At 39.9% G+C, this 21703-nt stretch overlaps 1 protein-coding gene across 3 annotated transcripts in view; it reads left to right on the forward strand.

Moving 5' to 3' along the window:
* TNFAIP8 (TNF alpha induced protein 8) overlaps window positions 1–21703 on the forward strand; it is a 64525-nt gene that overhangs the window by 21887 nt on the left and 20935 nt on the right. Inside the window, exon 3 of one of the 3 annotated variants that reach the window (XM_085305397.1) lies at window positions 7033–7086. The exons of 1 other annotated variant lie outside the window; for it this stretch is intronic. In XM_085305397.1, coding sequence (XP_085161523.1) covers window position 7086 — 1 coding nt within the window. In that variant the 5' untranslated portion in view covers window positions 7033–7085. Of the gene's footprint in view, window positions 1–7032; window positions 7087–20867; window positions 20986–21703 lie in introns of those variants that run through there. One more of the 3 variants, XM_085305395.1, reaches the window with a different exon arrangement.

The raw sequence follows: 21703 nt of genomic DNA on the forward strand, positions 1-21703 counted from the left end.
AAACGATCTGTAATCTGTTCAAATGGGATTTCATTGCACGTTGTGGCTTTATGAAATGAGGATGAAATACGGGTCATTTGGTGTAAGATGTGCAGTACTACATTGGTTGTGGTGTAAAAGCAGAAGAACGTCTTCCTTCATGAAGAAAATGACTTAARGAGTATTTCTTAAAAAAAAAAAAGAAAAGAAAAAAAAAGAGAGAGAGAGAAAGAAAGAAAATAGTACTGTGCGATCCTAAATCTTTTCCTGGATTATGGAAACCTTTTATCAGGCTGCCTCATAATTGAAAGAAAATGCAGAAATGCAAGTGAAACAGTGAAGAGCTTTGTGAATCAGACCTGAAATCCAGTTGAGTCTTCAGAAACAGGCATCAGGTAGACCATACAAACCTTCTGTAGGATAGCTCTTACTCTGTCTGTTATTGTGAAGGATTTGGACATATTTACATAGGTAGGTTCAGATGTAAGCAAACAGGCATGTGCCATCCTCCAAATTGATAATGTAGGAACCAGGTTTGATCTAAAAGCTTGAATTAGTAAACCCTATGAGAATTGTCCTGAAATAGTACAGGCAGATTTTTCACAAGCTGCTTAGAGTTATTTGTGATTAACGTTTGCTCCTTATGAACAAAATGTATTGTCCATATGGCTTATATATTGAAGTAAAAAAGTTGTAAACTGTTTAACAAGTTTTAGTGCTCAAAAAATTAAGGCTCTGACAGGGTTCTGGCAGATTTAGCTGTGGCAGCTTGTGTTACCTTTTCCTCTCAAGGAGTCTTTGCCCCCATTCTGCAGAATTTTTAGTACCTTGTGATAAAACATCAGGGTGGTGGACTGTAAATGTGCCAGTACCTTGTCCACTCCATGTGACACCCTAGGATCTTTGTGCAAACCCAGGTTTATTAGTGGCTGACAGTGATACTTGTGGAGAGGGACAGTTACGGCATAACTGTGTGCCCTGCTGCCTATGCTAGAGGCACGGTAACCTCCAGTAGCGGGACGGTAAACCAGCACAGTTCAGTCTATGAGGGTATACATTTTGGAGTCACAAGTGCAGCTGGCTTGAAGCACAGTGATTCAGATGAAATGTGTTGATTTACATGCTGTTTACCAAGAAACTTATGACAAGGAAACTTCCTGGCTACATGTTACTCAGTGAAATTGTTTTGCTTGTCATCTGAGCGACCAAAGATTTTGTTGGAGAATCTCTACAGGACAGAGTAGGATGGGTGGACATCCAGGTATTCGTTCCAGGGATTCTGAAAGCTCTTTTGAGATCCCAGAACTGTAGAAGTACCGCAGACTCCTTGAGACCTGGTATTATTTCACAATCCTGCTTCTAAAAAGTACATCTGAGCAGAATAGGTCCAGGTTCATTTGTTAKCTGTCAAGAGAGGTTGTTGGAGCTTTTCAGAAGTATTTGCAAGATAAATGTACTGAGGTTGTGAAGATCCAGGATACTTCATCTGCCTTTAGGAGAGATAGGCAAGCACAACAGTTGCATGACAGTCCTAGGACTAACTGAGTTAATACATAACATCATGGTCGTGTGTGGATCATATGCCGTCTTAAAAAAAAAAAAAAAAAAAAGACAAGACCACAGTACTTTTGGTAGCTTCCTTTTTTCTGACATAAATGCATAAAAACAGATATTTTGAATGCCTTACAAATTAATATATTTTATGTAACTTCTATTCTAATTTCAGATTTACAATTTAAGCAAGTAGCATCTATATTTTTGGAGCCTTGATTCTAATCAACTAAAACGCATCGTGAAGTGCCTCTCCATGAAGTTTAAGAATAACTTTGAAACTAGTACTATAATACATAGTTTTGTTGAATTTCATAAGGAACGATATTTAAGAAACGTGGATAGGTTGATATTGGGCATGGATCCAGCAAGYATTTTATAGTTTAAAAATATGAAAATAGTTGCACTGATATTTAAGTAAATGAGTAGTTCATATATAAATCCTCTATGTAAACATTGTCATAGTTCTTATTGATCAATATGACATTGTCTTCTCTTATCTAGACATTAGTTAAGCAGGCTAAACGCTTTAACCTCACGAGTTATGAAATGTATTTCCCAAGTTACAGATTTATGAAGCCTTAAATGTTTCCCTGATTGTTCCTGTTTATATTTTTCTTTTTTATGTACTGTATTATTTCTCATTAACTCTAATGCTTTCTCAGATTCGACTGTGTTTTGAGTGATTATCTATCAGTCAGCTCTGCCTCAAATGATTTCTGAGCTGCAGATTATTGGGAGAGTGCTTGGGGGCAGTACCGCTGTGTGTCTTGTGCTCTTCCTGCTTTTGGCCCTTGTTGAAGGCAGAATGCTGGGCCAAACAGACCTTTGCTCTGGTCTGGTACAGCTCTTCTTATGTTCTTAAGGGATTACTTAAAGGGGTGAAAACCTGCAGCATTTGGGATGAAATGTAATTCTTCTCAAAGGTGACCTTTAAAAACTTGTTAAGCTCCCAGTGGCAAAAGCAGTTAATCATATGTTTCCCTAGTTATCATAATTTTTCACTCACCCAGCTAACCCCTCCAGTTTGTAACTGTGAGGTTTCTAGTCCTGTGAGCTGATGTGTCTCCTAATGAAGAGCCTAATGTGTTCTGAGATTTAAATGTAAAGTAAGAAAGGGTGCCAAGGAAGGCCTTCCTCTTGGCAGTTTCTTTCCTCAGTGTCAGACAGCTGCCAACTTTGGATCTTTCACTATTATGAGGGGAAAAAAAAAGTCTACATTATGGGAAGAGTGTCCAGCTTTTTGAAGAGCAGATCAGGTTTAGTCAGAAAGCTGAGTGTGCTGGGCCATCCCATAATAAAAAAAAAAAAAAAAAAAAAAAAGTGCAGCCAAAGGTCTCTGAGATTCTGAGTAACCTCAGTATTTGGCATTTTAATGATTATTGTAGTAATAGTGGTGCCAACCCTTACACAGTATTATACTACGAGTAAGCTTAGAATTTCATCGTCCATCAACGAGGATTGTGCTCAGAAACAGAGACCTTGGCTATTCAAGCATTAGCACAAAAAAAAGCACAATCTCAGGAAACATTCAGGTCTCCTTGATGAYGTTTTCAAACAGTGCGCACAGCATTCAACGCCATCAGTTCTAGATTCATGTACATCAACCTTAGTCTGTCAACATCAGTTTGTTTTTGTTGTCAGGTTGTTATACAGTATACATTAGTTTATTTRTATGTGTGCCATCTCAAGATGATGCGTCTTGCGCAGGCACAGGAAGGGATGTAGCCATGCTCTTGATCTCCATCTCCTACAGTACGGTGGTATCTCAGATAGCATCCTCCCTGCTGCCTCAGTTAAGCGCACTCTTTCAATGTTGCTGCTGCCATGAAAGACCTGAGGGCTTTCCCACGTTACTGGAGTGTATRGTGACAAATACGCAGAATCTGATGGAGGCTCAAGGGTTTCTCCCRGTATCCAGTTGTTACACAGATTGGAGTGGGCTGCTGCAGGGTACCAGAAGCCATGAATGTCACTACGTGGGAAACACAAGTTTCATGTGATTTTTCCTTCTTAATTTAGTGATTTCCTCTTTATCTATCTTGAACTGATCTTTCCCTCATTGCTGTTTGACTATGAAGAATAATAGACAGCTTAACTTAATGCTTGTGATAAAACTTGTATTTCTAAGCTACTCTTCAGACTGGCACAGTAAGTTGATACTCTTTTCTCTCAGCACTAACAGCTTATGTTCAGGAAACTAAATAATTAGGATTCTCAATGCAGGAGGTGCTGGAATCACAACAGTAAGCACTTACGTAGCTTCTGTTGTCTTCAGAGGAATTTCGTGATGGTAGAGCGCTTTGWTTCCTTATAATAAGCAGACTGTGGTTAAAAATCTTCAACTTGAGAAGTAGAGATTTTTTCATCCTTCTTCATATATGAAGCCAAGGACTGTAAGATACTTGGGAAGTTCTCTGCAGTCAATGAAAGAAGCTGATAGAATTTATTCTTCTATAGAACCACAGACTTTGCCTCTGTTATTTAACATTACAACCAGTCATACGCATCTAGATATTCAGAAAAGGAAGTGGTGCTATTGCTGATGTAGACTGTCTTCCTGTCTTTGCCTCCAACTCTATCTCACCACATCTTTGAATGTATGCCAGAAGTTGTGAGCTTCTCTGTTTTGTTCCTCTTCTCTTCTGTGTTTGGACACAGATCGTACATTTTCCATTTCATTTGGAACTGTGTGATCTTGAATATCACTATTAATGCTTACAACATCCTGTCTAGCTATAGTGGAACATGTGATGGCATCAACTGATACAACATCTCATGCCAGACTCCGTATAAATTGCTGCAAAGTTGTCTACAATCCCTTACGATACCTGTAATCACAGTCCTACCAACAATTTTAAATTCCTTCCGAGCAGTGCAAGGCCATACAGTGTTTTTAGAGAAATATCCATCCAGATTYAGATAGCATGTAGCTCTCTCCTCAGCTTGGGAGCACACCAGGATGGTTAAGATACAGCATTTCCATATACTTCTGTGCAGGAACTGTAAGCTGTAAAGAGTGATGTCCTGTATTTTTTTTATTGAATCAACAACTGTTATGCTTCAGTGTTGACAGTTAACAACTACAAGGTATCACATAAACTTTAATGAGATCTTTCTCCTGTGTAAGAAAGTCATTGACCTTTGGGCAGTTGTCTTCCAAGATTTAGTTAAGGTTCTGGAGCATGAGCAAAAGGTCAGGAAACAAAGTTGAAGGTAGAACATTTTGGATTAAGAAATTCCTAAGGCTAATTCTTCATTTTGTGTGTGTGTGTGTGTGTGTGTGTGTGTTTTTAAGAAGCTATTATGTTTCCCAAGCAATTGATTACCAGCATCTTACATGCTGACTGTTGATTTTCAGTCACTACCTAGCCTTTATCTTTTACATCATCACCAGCCCTGTTTTTGAGGAGGGCTTATCAGAGGCTTTGATCAATAGCTGGTCTGGTTTGGTGCAGAAACAGATACTATTTATTTGTTGAGGGTTGGCAGATTTGCTCAGGATACATATGGTTTCATTTGTCTTATTTAGTCAAAATAACATTTATGTCCTGTTTGAGTTTTAGTATAAAACACCTGTGAATAATTAACCACCATGTACAGCCAACTTTAGAATAGGTATTTGCAATATCAGCACCTAGCAGATTTTTACTGTACTAACACTGTGTGAAATTAGTTCTGTTACTTTATATTTTAAGGAGAYTTTTTTTAAGATCTACATGAGATTTGGAGAGGTGAATACTAATAATGCATCTAGGGATATCAGCATACAGCCCTGGGTCGGATGGCTGATGCCTGAAGAGAACTGGCCAGTTTAGATTGAGTTCATAACCACCAGTGGGTTAAGGAAGGGGCTTGCCTGAGCTTCRGTAGGAAGTACTGGCATGAAGGAGGTCTTGGAGCCTCTTCCAGTGGGGCAGCTAACTCTGAACAGAACGGCACTGCCTACTTCACCCCCAGATTTGCTACCTGGGAGTTTCACCTCTGGAATAAAGCCTTTGGGTGGTTGTTGTTCAAGGAGAACATAGTTGGATTTTTTTCTGATGATTGTGAAGATCAAATTGTGTGGAGGTGCTAATAGATAGATTCAGACTAGAAATAGGTTGTGTGTTGCTTTTTTATGCTGAGGGTTGGAGCTAAAAGATTTTGAAAATTTCAGATTTCAGCCGGTGTTGAATATCTCAAAGCCAGTTCAGTTTTGATTTCATTTAGGGACCATCTGGTGAAAAGCTATAACCAGTACTTAGTTGGAGATCGGATAAGATGAGTATGAATTTCTGTGGTCTTCAAATACGTTACAAAATACAATACAATACAAAAGTGATCTTTTAGTTTTTTTCAGCTCTTTCTAGCCCAAACATTATTAACTATGAGCTATTTCTGTTTTCTCTTGTGCRTATTGGCCCCTTCACCTCTACAGCTCTGCAAAGAACTTTTAAACTGTATTTAAAATACAGAAAGGAGCAATAATATGTAACGCTTCTTGGAAGGTCAGTGCTGCTAGAGACCATATTTCAAGGGAACTGGAAAACCAAATGGACAATGGATAACCCACAGATACTCATTTTTTGTGTATTGTCAGTGGAGGCTCCAAAGGAGTCTTGTGGTCTGGGGTGATGTAATGTTGTACTGACATTTGCTCTACCTTATTCTTAAAATTGCAGCGCTYCATGGTGAGTGTGTTTGTACGCTTCTTAAAACCTAAGACAAAACACACACAAAATAACACACAAAATACAAATTTTGATTGGCTAGCTTTTTTTTAAAATTTCTTTGGCAACATTTTTCTCCAAATGGCAGCAATTGTATATTGTAACGCAGTAGATTTTTTCTGTTCAATATACATTCACTTTTAATTGTTTATATTTCATCTATTTCTGATTGATATTGGAATAAATGCCAGAAACATGGTAAAATCCTCTAAGACAAATAGGATTTTTTTTTCATSTAGGGTCAAAAGTCTTACTGCTGTTGATCGATAAATATCCATGGGGTTTTTTTTTTTTCATGCCTGGCATACTGCAGTGAAGTTTTCTTTTATACCCCATTTTGTTTCGTGTGATACAAGGAATACTTCACCTCCTGCTAGATTCCAGATATCTACCTGTGGAGAGTGCTGTGTTTAAATTCCTTAGGGAGCTTGAAAAGGAATTAGATTATTTGTGCAGTGTCCACTGAACAATGATCTTGACTGGAGCACGAGCTTGAAGGTCAGTCCGCATTTGCAATGAAAACTGCGGAGTGCAAAAACCACAGTGAAACATCGAACCAAGCTCTCGGGCAGCAGGGAAACATGACAGCTTTAGTATTCTGTTGCCCAAACACGTTCACTGTTTACTGTTAGGTAAGTTTCTGTTGACTTTTTTCTGATGTTAGAAATACATTTTGTTATGTGGATGTTGAAATGGTCTGTTTTGGGAAGGCGCTGTGTTAGCTTGGAGTCAAATATATTTGTAGCCTGGCCTCATAACGCTACATTGCTCCTCTGCTTTTCCTCCCTAGAATCTGCTAGAGTTGCTGGTGTTTTCTACCTACAATCAACTAAGCCGAGATCAAGTAAGCTTGTGTGGATATAAGAATCCAATTTGAAGGAAATAGCTTTATAGTTTAATAAATATATAAGCTTTCTACTTAAAAAATGTTGTTTTACTGCTTTCAGTTAATGCATTATCTTTAGTACTGTTATTTAGTTTCAGAGTTATGTCGTGGGAAGACAAATACCATATCTGATATGGATAAATGATGGAGATATATTCAGTTTGGCTCAGAGAGGAAAAAAAATGGCTAATCAAAATGTTGAGGGAAATCTTACCTTCTAAGTAGCGTTATTTAATGTTACTTGGGAATGTTTCGAGTGATGCTAATTCGTGCTTGATCTTTTTTCATAGGGAATGAGAAAGCATTTGTACTTTAATTTAGGACATAATGTTTTAAGGTAACCAGGAAGTAGAAAATACATTAATTTTTGTTTCTATTTTTCTCAGACTTCTAAGAACATGATAGGGAGATGTCTCTAATATAGCTCAACACTGATAAAACTCAGTTATCATAATTATTCTTATATTGTGTCTGTATTGCTACAGTTCAAATGAATTTGAAAAACAAGATTTTAACTGACATCCACCAAAAAAAAATGTGGATAATACTCAAGGAAAAAAAAGGATTGCTGTGTGGGTTTTTTGATTTTCTTTTTCCCTCCAAAAATAATCTCTGTTTTAGTGTGTGCTCAGAAAGCGCTACTGTTGGCCAATTTCTGATAAATTTTCCTTTCTTCTCCGTTTGAGTTGCTCGTAATTTTCAAAATAATTTTGCTTTTATATGGAATTAGTGAGACTTTGTCTTTTCCTGGAAGTGGCTTAAGGAAAGCAGTTACACTTCCGAGTGTTTGGCAGGTCTGATGGGAGCTGTGCGCGCAGTCCCGGTCCAGGCGCTCTGTGCTCGTGCTGGGCAACCCGGTGGGACCTCTTCGCGGTAGTGGCAGCTCGTGACCTCTCAGTATCGGTATTTCACAATCCTGCGTCACCAGGGACGGGCAGCGGGAGGTCACCTAGATTCCCCGGGGGGCTAGGGCAGGGCTGCGGTCACCTCACCATCCCCAGCGGGCGCCGGGGCCCTGTGTCTGCCCAGCCTCTTTCCCAGGAGGAAAATCGCTTCCCCCAATTGCCCCCCCCCGCACACCCTTGAAAGAGGGGCGCTAGGGCAGCCCGGGCGCCTCTTTCCTCCAGCGTCCCCCGTGTTTCATCCATCCGTGAAACCATTCTGCGCGTCTGGTGTGAGGAAAGGCGGCCACTAACTGTGGAGCCAGGAAAGCGAGTGAGTTACCCACCAGCTCCCCGCCGGTACAGCAGGGCGCACGACCCCGTTCCTGGAAAGGGCAGCGGCCGGGTAGGGAGGGGAGAAAGTGCAGGTGGGGCAGCGGGGCTGAGCCACCTCAGTCCGCCCAGAAACTGGGGGCAAAGGAGGAATACCACCAGTATCACAGKCACATCAGTACCTGGCAGGATACCTAAGATTTTATTATGCTTTTAAAATCATTGAGCCAAGTTATTATCGCTGTATCATCTGTTACGCTGTTATCTGGACATTGGTGGCCTGCAGTGCAAAATTGGAGTCTTGTCACAGCTGGGATTTGGGGAGGAAAATGATAAATGTTGTCTGCTGCTCTCTGATGTGTTGCTAACTGGTCTCAGGTGATGACTGCTGCATTGAAGGCGTTTGGCTGTCATAACTGTCCGATTTGGTACAATTTGCATATGAAATTTTAATACGTGGGCGTGTGCAGAGCAAGGCAATTTTTTTTTAGTCTGCGCATCAGCTTTGCACGTCCTGGTTCATTCCGGGAGCGGAAACAAAAGCCAGACCTGAAGACTTGCTATTTTCGGGGCGCTGTTGCCACCTCCTGGCGGTGGTCGAAACTAACAGTAAATGCTCTGTGGCCTAAATCAGTCGCTGACAAAAATCAGAAGTGGAAAAGGTTTGCCAGCTCCCCAGGCTGGTGGCTGCGCTGCCCAGGGCTCCTGCAGGCAGGGGCAGGCTCCCATCGCGCTGTTGAGCACAGACAGGCAGAAGAGCCTTGTATTCTGCTGCTCCCAAAGGCTCCTTCTGAGCCGTTAGTATCTCTTTTTCCTATCATAAAATAGAGGATGTGATCTTTTTTTTTCTTTTTGAGGTTCACATCAGATTGTCAGATGGGACTTATAAAAATGGCAGAGTTGCATATGAACATTTACCAGTGTTTGCAGAATGTATGGATAATCTTTTTGGTTTTCTTGCCCTATTTACTCCCCATAACAACTGAAGATATTAACTCTTGTACATCCTGAGTCTATAATTATGAAAGCACACTGTGAAGTGCTGAGACTTTAATGAAATTGTAGCAGTGCAGCTCCAACAGACAGGCTACCTAAGCAGTTAGCTAACTACCTTAAGGCTGTGCTGCAATTCAGCTTTCAGTGAAGAAGATATTGCACAAATAGACCAAGAAATGTCATTCAGATTTTGTTACATATGTTTGTTTCCTGCAAGTAAGTATTGAAATATTTAGTGAAGGTCTTGGAATAAACCTGTGGGATGGTATTAGGTGTGGGCCAGTGCAGATGGAGGTATTTCTATTACTAAAGCATTCTGAGAACTAAAGAATGAATTTTCTGTAAAGCAGATCAAATACTTTGACTTGGACTTTCTTTTATTAAAGAAACTTATTTGGACTCCATCTAAAATTCCTTAGTTTTATTGTCATTGGGACTCTTAGATGCTATCAATCGAAAACCAGTGTTGACATTCCAATATAATGCTAATATGCTAAACGTTAGAGTTAACACCAAAAATTTATCTACATTGCTCACTAGCATAAGCCTCTTTAGTATCTGGAAGAATGAGCAAACTGTGAATGATGGTGAGAAGCCACTCTTTCTTTGTGAAGAACTTCAGTTTCTCTTGGCAAAACACACAGTAGAAGATACGGTGTTATTAGTGACTAGTCTTAACAACTCTTCTTCTTTTTTAACAGTTGTACAAAATTACTGTCTTATAAATAAAAAGCAACAATTTCAAAAGCATCTATATCTTATTTCTGAAATGAGTATTTGACTTGCGAGCCTCACTCTTCAAAAGAGTTGGTGCACCTTAGACTCACTGTTGAAGCAGCTGTCTGGTCCTCTCTCTGTCTGGTCATTGCTGCCCTTCATCAGCCTCACCTTCTTGCCAGCATAAATGCTGATATGGCTGTGCAGCAGTGCACAAGACCTGAAAGCTAATTTACGTTAAAATTCTCCTGGCCAAGAAAAAAAAATTACGTATTTATTAAAAGTTAGCTTTAATTGGAATATTGCTTTCTGGGACACTGTGTGCCTCTGCTAGCATGGACGGTAGAGAGGAAAAAGAGCAAGATGATACAGTTTTTTAGACAGTCACTCTGACTTAAGACTGGTCTGTAATGCTGAGTTCCTAATGCACTTTAGTTTTGAAAATATCACCATGGTCCAGGATAAGWGAGCGCTGAAAAATTTTCTTTTAAGGCTGCTAAAAGTTATCTTTTTTTTTAGTTTATGCTTCAGTATTTCCTCAGGTAGGGCTCAGAACAGTCCTACCTACTATTTTTCCCAAAGAAATCCATTTCTTACAAATACTCTTTCAAATTCTTTGTGTGGGTTCAGTCTAAGCTTTAGGCAAATAATAAACTGATTTAAAACCAGTTTGGAACATGCATAAATCAATATGGTTCTTTGAATGAACACCACGTAATTAGGTACATCTGGCTTGTGAATATAAACTGTAACTAAACTGAATTTTTAAAGAGAAAACTCTGCTTAGATTTAATACCCATTTAAATCCCTCTTTTTAATCTCTTTTATTTAAATTTGAACTAAAAAGAGGTCCTTCTCATAGCTTGGTATTTTGGTAGTTTTGTTTGATTTGAAATTTTATCTAGACGAGATTGCATTTGACATACAAGTGATGCTTTTAGAGTTTGCATGTTGAACGATTTTGGCCTCTGAAGAAAAAGGGCATAGTTTGATTGCTATGTATTAGCAACACACTTGCATTGTTAGCTTGAAACTGGAACACAGCCCTCAGAAACTGAGGCCCATGTGTTTTCCCATATGTGTGTTGTTTCTGTATGAACAAAAACTTCCCAGTTTTAAGATAATATTCTATATTCTGTTCTGTTAGCATCACTACAATACCTTTTAAAAGAGAAAAAAAAAATGTGCCGTATTAGTCATAGACTCTGGTAGGATTGTTTAAATCATACAATTTTTGACACTAGTTCAGCCACTTTGTTTTTAAGCTCCTTTGTCTTCTGGGTATGTAATACTAGAGTCTCTGCTTTTAATTAAAATGCCATCTTTTAATTAAAATTATTCCAGCACTGTGTTTTGTTACRTAAGTATCTGGCAATACCTCTTTCCTTATATCTTGCTGAGAGCAGACTGGTTTAAGTATCTCTTCTCATCCTCTGTGGTGAAGCTTTTGGTCTCTATTTAGCTCATTTGTTCCCAGTAATCTAGGGAATCTAGTGACACTTTTGTGCATTTTCAGTTTTTGATACAGGATTTCTTACTTTAGTAATTTTGGCATTCTGCTCCTCAGATTAGACCTTTCCTTCATTCTTATGAGGGATGCTATGTCATGTAATAGCACAACCATTTTGTGCTATTTTACCATATTTTACCATAAACTATCTCTGGGAATTTTTGTGTGTGTGTGTGTCACAGAAGATCTTAAATTCAACTCATTTTCTGTACTGTTTTGTCAAACTACAGGATACCACACTCTTATCTCTGTTTTTGCTAGTCTCTTCATCAGTGTCTGATTCTTTATCATGCTGTCCTTTACTTGGAATAACTATCTTGGCAGTAATGACCACTGTGTGGTTTTTTTAAAGGAAGAATTAAAGCCAGAAATGTAATTTTTAGTATCTGGAGAAACAGTGCTATAAACCTGCATCTATAACTATTGCAGTCCTTGCTGCAAGTCCCTCAAAACACAGTAAACTTTGACTACATGATTTTTATTGTGTCCTCTGTGATCTTCTGAACATTCAGCAAATATCATTGATTGTTGCCTATSTGTGTGTAGCAACCAAGTCATTTAATGTTATTCAGGATGTTTGCTGTTGATGAATTGTCTTATACTTTATCCTGCACTAAAACCTTGTCTTCATTAAATGGTAACTGCTGGATAAATAAGTGGGCTTGCCAATGCATGATATTTACCTAGCTACTGGAAAGCCATTGTATTATTAATGGCTTCATACAAGATTGTGCTTGCAGTCATGGCAACAACATTACATGGAGTTCATTATCTTGGAAGTCATGGTGTTGTTCTGTGTGTGAATTTGCAAAATTTGGAAAGGACAAAATGTAGGCCTGTGCAGTTCATTAGCAGTCGTGTAATGTGGCAGGATCTTGCTCACCTGAAGGCCCAAAGGTGCAGATCAAGCTAACATAGCCTTCAATACAGTCAGCTCCTATCCTGTGCTGAGGCTGCGCTATCATTGAACCATAGCATTTTTAGCAGATTGCTCATGAAGAAAGTTGTATTTTGAGGCTAAGTTTCCTCACCTCTTTACCACAGAGCTTCTGAAAATTGCTGGCAGCAGTTTATCACTATTTGTAAACCAGAAATCTGACACAACATATTTGTAACAGTGATCTGGATTTGGAAAATCTGTCCGGCACAGGAGTCTYTGCAGTGTGCAAAGCGGTTAGTGTTACACTGCCTTCTCGGGCTGTCAGCCCTAGAAAAGCGCTGTTGTGGCATTATTGTGCTATTGCAGATGCTCTTGGCGTTGTTACAGGTATTGCATGGATGGACTTTGTAAGCTTTACAGATGAGACTAATGGGACTTCAAAATTTCACACCAAAGTTATGTTTAATATTAATAAGGCAAGCTCAACTTTATGAAGCCTCTTGTGTGTGTACCTTCTTACCCTCCCTGTGTTACTTGCCTGTCTCAGTGAGAAGGGTAGCGGTCAGGAGTCTGTTTAAAGTAAGGTTTGCAAAGTTTGTATGGAAACCAGGACTGGTGCTCTACATGCTGCTTGGCAGCACTGCGTTTCTTCCCATCGTTGGCTTGGTGGGCTCATTTTTAATCAGTTTATCATCTTGTGCTTCTGCTTACCCTGGCAGCTTGGTGATCAGGTAGCAGGTCTTTAGAGGCACTCTTGCATTGCTTACTCTAGTGGTGAAGCCCCAGGTTTTGTTTACTTGACTGAAAGCTGTGCCCACAGTCAGATGCGTGGTCCTGTGGCACTGCCTTTGCATGCTTTGCTGTTGCCTTTTGGAAATGAAGGGAAAAGCTGGGTCTCCAAGAACTACTAGCAGGGTGGGGGGTGGGTGCTGAAGGAGACAGTATGGAAATAGGCAAGGAGGAAAGCACAGATGGGGGAAATAGAATGAAGTGATGAAGGCTGAGAAGAATAGAGACTCATTTGGGGGGGTCACTCGGTGGTACTTGGGGCTGGACTTTTTATAATTTAACCACATAGTAGAAACATAGGCCAGAGTAGCATTTGTGAGTCTGCCCCATAGCTCCAGGTGTTGCAAGTGCCTCAGCAAATGACTTGAGCAACATTGTGTAAATCACTATGGTAATGCAAAAGGATAAAACAGAGTTAATGATAAGGAATAGCATGCAGCAAGGATCAGGCCCAAACCTGTAATTCCCATATTTTTCAGACGTGGCTTGTGGATTCCACCTGCTAATGCTTTGGTTAATTTTGTCCCTCCAGCTTTCACTGGACTGAATTTTCCTAAGATTATCTTGGTATATGTGTATTTTATGGTGAAAGGTAATAAAACAAATAGATCTTGGGAGTAAAATTTGTCTATAGCAACAACAGATGGGTTATTGCATCCAATTCTTTCAGTTACAAAACTGTGTAAACAATACCAACATTGCACAGCTAGTTAAGAGTCCTCTTTTAATGTAAAATAAAATTAAATCCCAAGTTGGCAAAACTGCATAAAAGCTGGAATTTGTTTTTGGTGCACTTGTGCTACACAGATGGTACATGTTGCATTTGCTTTTGCAATAATAGAAGTGACACAACTGCTCATGGTATTCTCTACCTCTGGGTTAAGAAATAACTTTAAAATAGCCTTTTTTTTTTGCTAATTTGAATGTCTGTGTGTAACTGTTTAAGTGCAGAACTGAAAGCAGAACAACTTGGATATAGTGCAAGAAAACTGAAAATCTAGCATTTAATATATATATTTAAATATATAAGGTTTAACATCTTATAAAACTACAGACAAATGAAATGAACAGTAGAGTTGCATACAGAAGTGCATGAYATTAAATAAGATTTAGTTTAAAAGAATATTTGATGTTGACTCATACACTGTCATATTTCTAATGCTACTAAACATTTTTCTTGTCTGTTTTTTTTATGGTAATTCTACAAAAAATATTTGTAACTCTATGCAAATACATTGAACTCCAAGAAGCTTCCTCAGAATTACTAGCTAGCAATTAGTAAAAGTTTTTTGCAGAAATTAATAGCATGACTTTATAGTTGTACAAGTCCATTAACTGTATAAACATAGGTGGGAAGAGTTCATGGAATCTGTAAAAGGAAAGCTGATTTATCAGTCTACTATCTCTTGCATTTGTTGCATGGGTGTTATAATACTTCACAAATAATACCGTAAAATATCTCTTTCCTTGTCATATTCCAGAAAYTATTTAGCTGATTTTTAGGTCTTTTGTTTTGTGCCAGCCAGCCTATTGTCGGGAAAAATGTCTAGAAAAAGAAATTAAGTACAAATTCTGTATTTATTTCAGGAAGTGGTTGATTCTGCAATCAGTTTTTTCTCTGGCAATTTTGATTACCTTGCAGCAGTCTGTTTCTGAACCTTTATTTTATCTTGAAATTTGCTGTTGTTTTTGGAGATGTGGAATTAGATTAGTAGTCAAAAGACTCTGCAGTTTACAACTTTCTCTAGTCCAGTATTTCATAAAATCGCTGGATCCTAGAAACTTTTTTTTTTTTGGTACATAAAGCCACTGGTTTTGGTGGTTTTCCACTGACCATGGTTGCTCAGTGCTTAATGCAAGATGGCTATCTAATTGTGGATAAGCAGCAATTATAAAGCAGTTTGATGTCTTTCGCATGTATGTGCTAAACAGTCAAGCAGACTAGGCATTAAGGTTCCTGGTCAGCCTTGTTTTGTAAAACCTGGTTGCTTTAGGGAGACAGGCTCTGTTGTAGCTCTAGGTTTTAACCCTGTTATTTGCAGGAATCTGAGAACAGTCTGTTAATAAGGTCTGTCTTATTTTTTAAAATAAAAGCAAACTCCTCCTCCCACTTTTGCACCTATAATGCCAAGCAGTGAATAATTCAAAGAAGCTCCAAGCTATTTTTGCAACAAGTTACTCACCTATCTGCTGCRATATCAAATGTTTGTTAGAACTGGGACTATGGCAAGCTGGCACACAGCAAAGCAAACCCCCACGTAAGTTCGGCGGTTGCCTGTTGAGGGAAGAAGCCATCCTGGCGTTTGGGGAGTGGGGCTGCGTTGTCCCAGCTATGGGCACAGCTAAGGAGACCGAGTCCAACGGGACCGAGGAAGCACGCGAACCCTGCCACCTCATGGCTCCTGCCTGTAGCAGTGTTGGGTTAGCTGTGATGGCAAAAGCACGCAAGAGCTGAGAGATGTTGTCAGGAGAGAGAATGTCTTTTCTTGCAGCAGTTCATCCTTGCTGTTGAGCCAGCCTGGAGTCTGAAGGGAGGGCCTGGAAAGAGGAAAGATAGCGCTGCAACCTGCCTCCCCGATCCATGTGCRGCAGCAGCACACCCGTGAGATAGCTGCGTGCAGAGCACACACGCGAGAACCTGCGTGCAGCGGCCTGACGGGTCCGGCCCTGTCCCCCGGGAGAGGGGCAGCAGCCCAGCACTGGGAGACCTCAGCGTGCCATAGGGAGATGCAAAAGCACATCCGCTAGCACAAACTAATAGCAAAGGGCTAGAAAAGACAAATTTCTTTCATTTCATTAAATCTGTACTTAAATTTAGAGACGCTTGTCTGAAAATTTGTAATGATATTGAAGAAAGATACGGAGAAGGACCAATGCAGAAAGTCAGAGGCAAATTTATCTGTTGTCTTTGACACTTACTTAATTGGTAACTTCTACAGAAAGCGAGGAGATGCTTACTAAAATAGTTTACTACAGCTGATTCCCTGATGATGTGTCTAGGCTTTTGAATTTAACTGTTTGTCCTCTTTTTTCACCCCAAACTTTTATCTAAAGACTTGTGCCTTTTTTCTGAGATACTACAAATGCCTTGTTGCTGTTCTGGTAGGACTGCATATTTGAAATTTCCAGAGATGTATGCAGAACACATCTATTGCATTTATTTCTGCTTGGAGAACCTTGAATCAAAATACAGCAGTCTTCCATCTCATTCAGATTGCTTTTCAGAATGTCAATTTAAGCAAAACTCAAATATCTGAGAATTATGAAATTACAAAATGCAGTTGGAGTGACAAATGTGTAACATAGTGTCATTATGTTTTGCAAGTGATGCTCATCAAGATATAATAGAACACGTGACTGCTTTAGGACTGTGTCCAATATGCCCCTTGTCCTATGGGAAATTTGTTTTGAGGTGAGGTGCAAAGGTAGGGAACTACTTCATTTTCATGCCTGTATTCCACTCCTCTTGAAGAGTACCAGAAGTTGAAAATGAGTCAAAAAATAGCGCTTGTATCAGAACCAGATACGGATGTTGGGGTTACAGAGGAGAGAAGGTTCTGGGGTAAACTTCCTTTTATACTACCACGATTGCTAAATTGCAAAGTTTTAAGTAATCCTTGGGTTATACATATGCAAGTATGGTATCTTCCTTGAGCAGCAGGTTTACACCGTGAAAACAGCTGTGCACTTGCTACTATCTCAGCTCTCTAATCCTGCATGGGACAGTTTTGTGCAAAGCTTTACTTTCTCAACGYAGTGGTCACATAGCATTCTCATTTACCTCACCCTTGGCAATATATGGGAAAGAAAATGTCTGTGGCATGGCTGTTGGCATAGCATAAAGAAATCACAGCTGCAGTTATGAGCACTGACTCTTTCAAGACAGTTGTGCATCTTTTTCTTTTACCGCAGCTGAGAAATTGGGGAAACCCAGATTTCCTCTATCACAATCAAAGCGCTGTCATGTCGCTTCAAATAGTTCAGTACAGTTGTAGCCAGCAAAAGACATGTAGCTGGCTTATAAAGACAAAATGATTGGCGGCTATTGCCTATAGCAGGGGGGTTAAGTTAGGCATGTACCTTATTTTTATTTTTTAGAAGTCTGCAGTCCATTTAACTTGACCTTCTGGAAGAGCAAGACTTAACCGAAGAGGGGGATGTTCTCCCCCCACCCTTTTTTTCCCCAGGAATATATAATGTCTGAGATGTTATAGTAGCACTTCCTTCTCTAGAAGTGCTCTATGGCTGTGCGGTTTTTTGCAGTAGCAGATTTGTTCTTGCTTCCATGGCAGCTGCCTCCTTTAAAGCTTCTTCCTGATCCTTTTCATGTAGTAGGGCTTCTTCCTCTTTTTTGTAAGCCAAAATATTATTATCTGTTTTGATATTTAAGTATTAAGCTTCAGTGTCTTCTTGGCAGGCATTGCAGGACTTTTGGGGATCTTTTTCAATATTTTAAAAATTGATAGAAGGTGTAGTAAGATTTGCTGCCTGTTTCTCTATTAAGAAAATGCCTGCGTGCCCACAGTTAACTAAGTGTGTTTTGAGAAACAAAACATGAGCAAGATTTTAAACTGGGTAGGGGAGATATTTCAACAGCTATCCTTCCTTCAAGAATGCCCGACATATTGCCGTAGAAAGTCAAGGCCTGGCTACTGTCTGTTCATTGTGCTGTGTTCTGTCATTAGTGTTAACAGAGATAGGGGGCTTTTAGGTCACTTACAACATATATTTTATGTGTGTGTGTGTGTGTATGTTGTAAGTGAATGTAAGTGTGTGTGTGTGTGTRTATATATWTYYYYTTTTYTTTTTTAAGGAAAGAGTGTCTAAAAGACAATACTTTGCTTTACCTTTCCTGTTCTATTCAGTTTCATGGTTTCTCAGCTTTTAACCACTGCAAATCAGTGTGTAAACCCAATTTTTATGTGGGTTCTGGTACATCTTTTAGATTCCTCTGAGTATTTTGCCCTTCTTCAGAGATAGTGTCTGCCCAAATGGGAGAACATGTGGCCGCCCACACATGTGAACACCCTTCATTCTAGGAAGTTATTCCTCCTTCCCCTTCCCCCCCCCCCATTCAAGAGAATCTGTCCTATGAAATTTATTTTTGCCCACAGATTCTATTTTTAGAGTTTTGTCATTCTTTTGCTTTGTCCTTTTCACACCATATCTCATTCAGAGTTTACAATTAAAAGAGATTTTAAGCTTCCAGGCTTAACCGCAGTATTGTCTCTTGCCTGTGCAAGGGCATCGTCCACTGAGTCTCTGATAATTTTTATCTTACTCTGTTACTTCTACTGGAGTTTCAAGACTGTTCATCGGGTAGAGACTCCGAGGATGATAATGCCCCAATAAGCTTCTGCCATTAAAAGTCACTATTTATCATACGAGTGGAAAATTACCTACCTGAACTGTTTTCAGGCTGCTTGAAGTCTTTTCACCTGACAGATGTGTTTTAAGAAGTATAACAACCAAAATGAAAATACATTTCAAAAAAACAGTGTTTAAAGTCTGAATTTTAACCCTGTGCACAAAARAAACAGGGCTGGGTAAGGAGATGCAATCTGAACTCTGTAGAGAAGAAACAAATTAGAATAATCAGATTTTTCTCATCTGTTTTCACAGTTCTGACATGTCCAAGAGATTTTAGAAATCTAAAATTACAAAACTTCCTGAGATTTAACTGCAAGGCTCATTATCTTTYCTTGTCTGTCTGTCATCTACAACAGGAGAAAGACATCTATTGTGTAAATCTGTTTATGGAAAGCTCTGGATACTAGATTGTATTCTGGCTATTTAATTTCCGTATGAACACTGCCTTTAACTGAGGGACCCCAAAGGCTATTACAGTTAACCTTGGCTAACACTATGTTTCTTCCTGTTCCTATTCTGTGTGGAGTTTTTTGAGTGGTTTCAGTCTGCTGTCCAGTAATTACCCCAAACCAGGGAGCAGGAAGATGTGGAGCACTAATAATTTTTTTTTCCCCTCTTTAACTTCTTTTTTGTAGCTTCTTTAGCTAGTCTGGTGCTGTAATTACTTTTCTTCTGTGATATCATTTACATTAATATTCCCTCTCAGTTTCTGTGTTTTGAAAAACACAACGGCTTATACTTTGCCACACCACCCTGCGTAGTAGGGCCTGTGGAGGACAGCTAGCTTCTTGCAGAATGCCTGCAAGAGACCTATAGGGTTGTGCTTATTGCAAATAAAAATGTTTCAGCATCACCAGGAGGCTTCAACTGAAGAGAGATCTGTCTGTCTTTCTGAAATACTGTTTACCGTGATTCACAAAGTAAATTTGCCTTAGTTCAAGAATTCATACCACCTTCCTGACTCCATGTCTTCTACCTCTGAGAACATCTTTCTTACCTGCAGTGTAAGCTTTACGTTACTTACAAATACGCTTTAATGGATGTAGCTAAACTTCACAGCCAGAAGTGCACAGCTGCACACTAAACTTGTGACTGGAGCTTTGGCACTTTCTGATTTCATCTTGAAGCAGACTCATTTCCCCTTGGCTGAGACTGCAGTAGCGCGGTTCCCAACTGCCTGTAGCGTTGCTTGCCCGAGGAGCCTCCAGCCCTTCAGGGGTGCGCGCTGCGCGCTGTCAGCGGGACTCCTGCCCCGCGGAGCAGCGGCTTGCATGCCCGCGCCGGCAGCGCGGTCGGCGGCGCTCTTCCTGAGGGCTCACGCCTCTGCTTCTGGCCCGGGCGGTAACGTTTCCACGGAGGCTTTGTGCTGTTCCCTGTACTAAAAATACAGTAAAGCACTAAATAGGAAAAGCTATTTCCTAGCTATCCTAGGATTTTACTGAAGACCATGCCAATCGGAAAACAGGCTTCCAGATAATTCCCATTGCTTCTGCGCTGAAGGCGCATGTCCTGTTCATAGCTACTACTGCGTGACGAGTTAGGGGASTGCTGTATAACATACCCTCTCTCTTGCTGTGCTGTAAAGCAAAATTGAATAATATGCCTTTAAAAATGATACCTTTATTAATATGGGGGGGGGTCTATAACATAAAGGAATCAAGTAGTTTTTTCAAGAATCAGAGACCAGTTGCTCCTTTTAGAGTAGATAGCACCCTATGTTGAACATGGTGAAGGAAAAAGTAAAATAACTTTTTAGCTTTAGCTTAAACTACCTAAAAGAAGGCTGTTGCTTTTCATCCTTTAAGCATTTATTTAGTCATCCTGTATTAATCAGTACAATTGTAGATGCTACAGAACTAATTCTGGATAGCAAGAAGTGTTGAAATGTATAGTTCAGACTAAAAAAAAAAAAAGATTTAAATTAAATTTTACTGCGGGATATCGGAGCTCCAGTCTGTTTGTCAGTCACCACAGTCGGACACTGTTCCACACTGAGGGTTTTTTTGGTCTCGTACGCTTGCTTTCTCATACCACGTTGGCAAGCCGTAACAAGTAAAACTCCACCCTCTCTACAGACTAAAAGACTAGGGGGAATAAAATGCGTAAATGGCAACTGCTGGCAAGGAAAATGAGAGTTTCTGTTAAGGTGCTGTTTTTCCAGACAGTTGCCTGTGTGTAGTTCAGAAGGGGGCGGAATCCTTTCCTCATAGCTTAGCTGTGATTTGCTGAATTTGCAGACTTTTCCCCTTAACACCCCCCTCCCCCTTTTTTTTTCTTTGAGAAGTTAACTTGCTGCTTCTCAAAGCTCACGTCAGCTGTGATCTGGTCAGCAGTGAGCTGCACTGACACCATGAGTTCGGAAGCTGATGAATCCAAGGAAGGTATGATTTTAAATATTTTTCCAGGCCTTCGTTAAAGGAAAAATACGGCTGGGATCGTCAGAGCTGCTTTTGCGAGCCAGAAGAAGGCATGAGTGAGAGTTTCTGCTCGCTTTAGCTTTCGGTTGTTGAAAGGGGAGGGAAAAATCTTGGCAAAGTCGTCTGAAGAATTTTCTTTAGATTTCACTGGAAATGAAATCACCAAAGTGTTGACACGAGGGATATCTTATGTCTGTCTCTGCAGCAGTAAATTAGGAGCACATGAATGAAGTGGAAGAAACAGTGCTTTAAAACACTAGCAGCCGATTGAAAGAGGAAGATTTTTTGAAATTGGAAGTGCTGTCTTTTTTAGCAAAAGAGGAAGTTGTATGGGGGAGAAGTGAAAGGTCATTATTTTGGGAATGAGCTTGATGCTGCTTACTTCCCTTTCAGCATGAGTGCGTGCACGTGTGTGTGTGCATGTGTGTGTTTGAACTGAGAAGTGTGCCAAAACTAAAGGGTTTCATTTACTGCTTCTAGAGTGGAACGTGTGGAGCAGCTGGAAGTGCTCCAACAAAAATACAGTTATTCACTAGTGTTGATTTGGGGAGGGGGGTGTTTTTTGCGAGTCGAGGAGGCGGACAGTAGGGAGTGCTTGGGGGAGGAGGAGGGTAATTTCCTGAAAGTGTGTACATACAAAAGACCATTTATACAGAAGAGAATAGGGCAGTAGTGGGGTTAT

Source organism: Rhea americana, unplaced genomic scaffold (assembly GCF_003343005.1).
Source record: "Rhea americana isolate MKP2758 unplaced genomic scaffold, rheAme1 scaffold_22, whole genome shotgun sequence".
NCBI classification, from domain to species: domain Eukaryota; kingdom Metazoa; phylum Chordata; class Aves; order Rheiformes; family Rheidae; genus Rhea; species Rhea americana.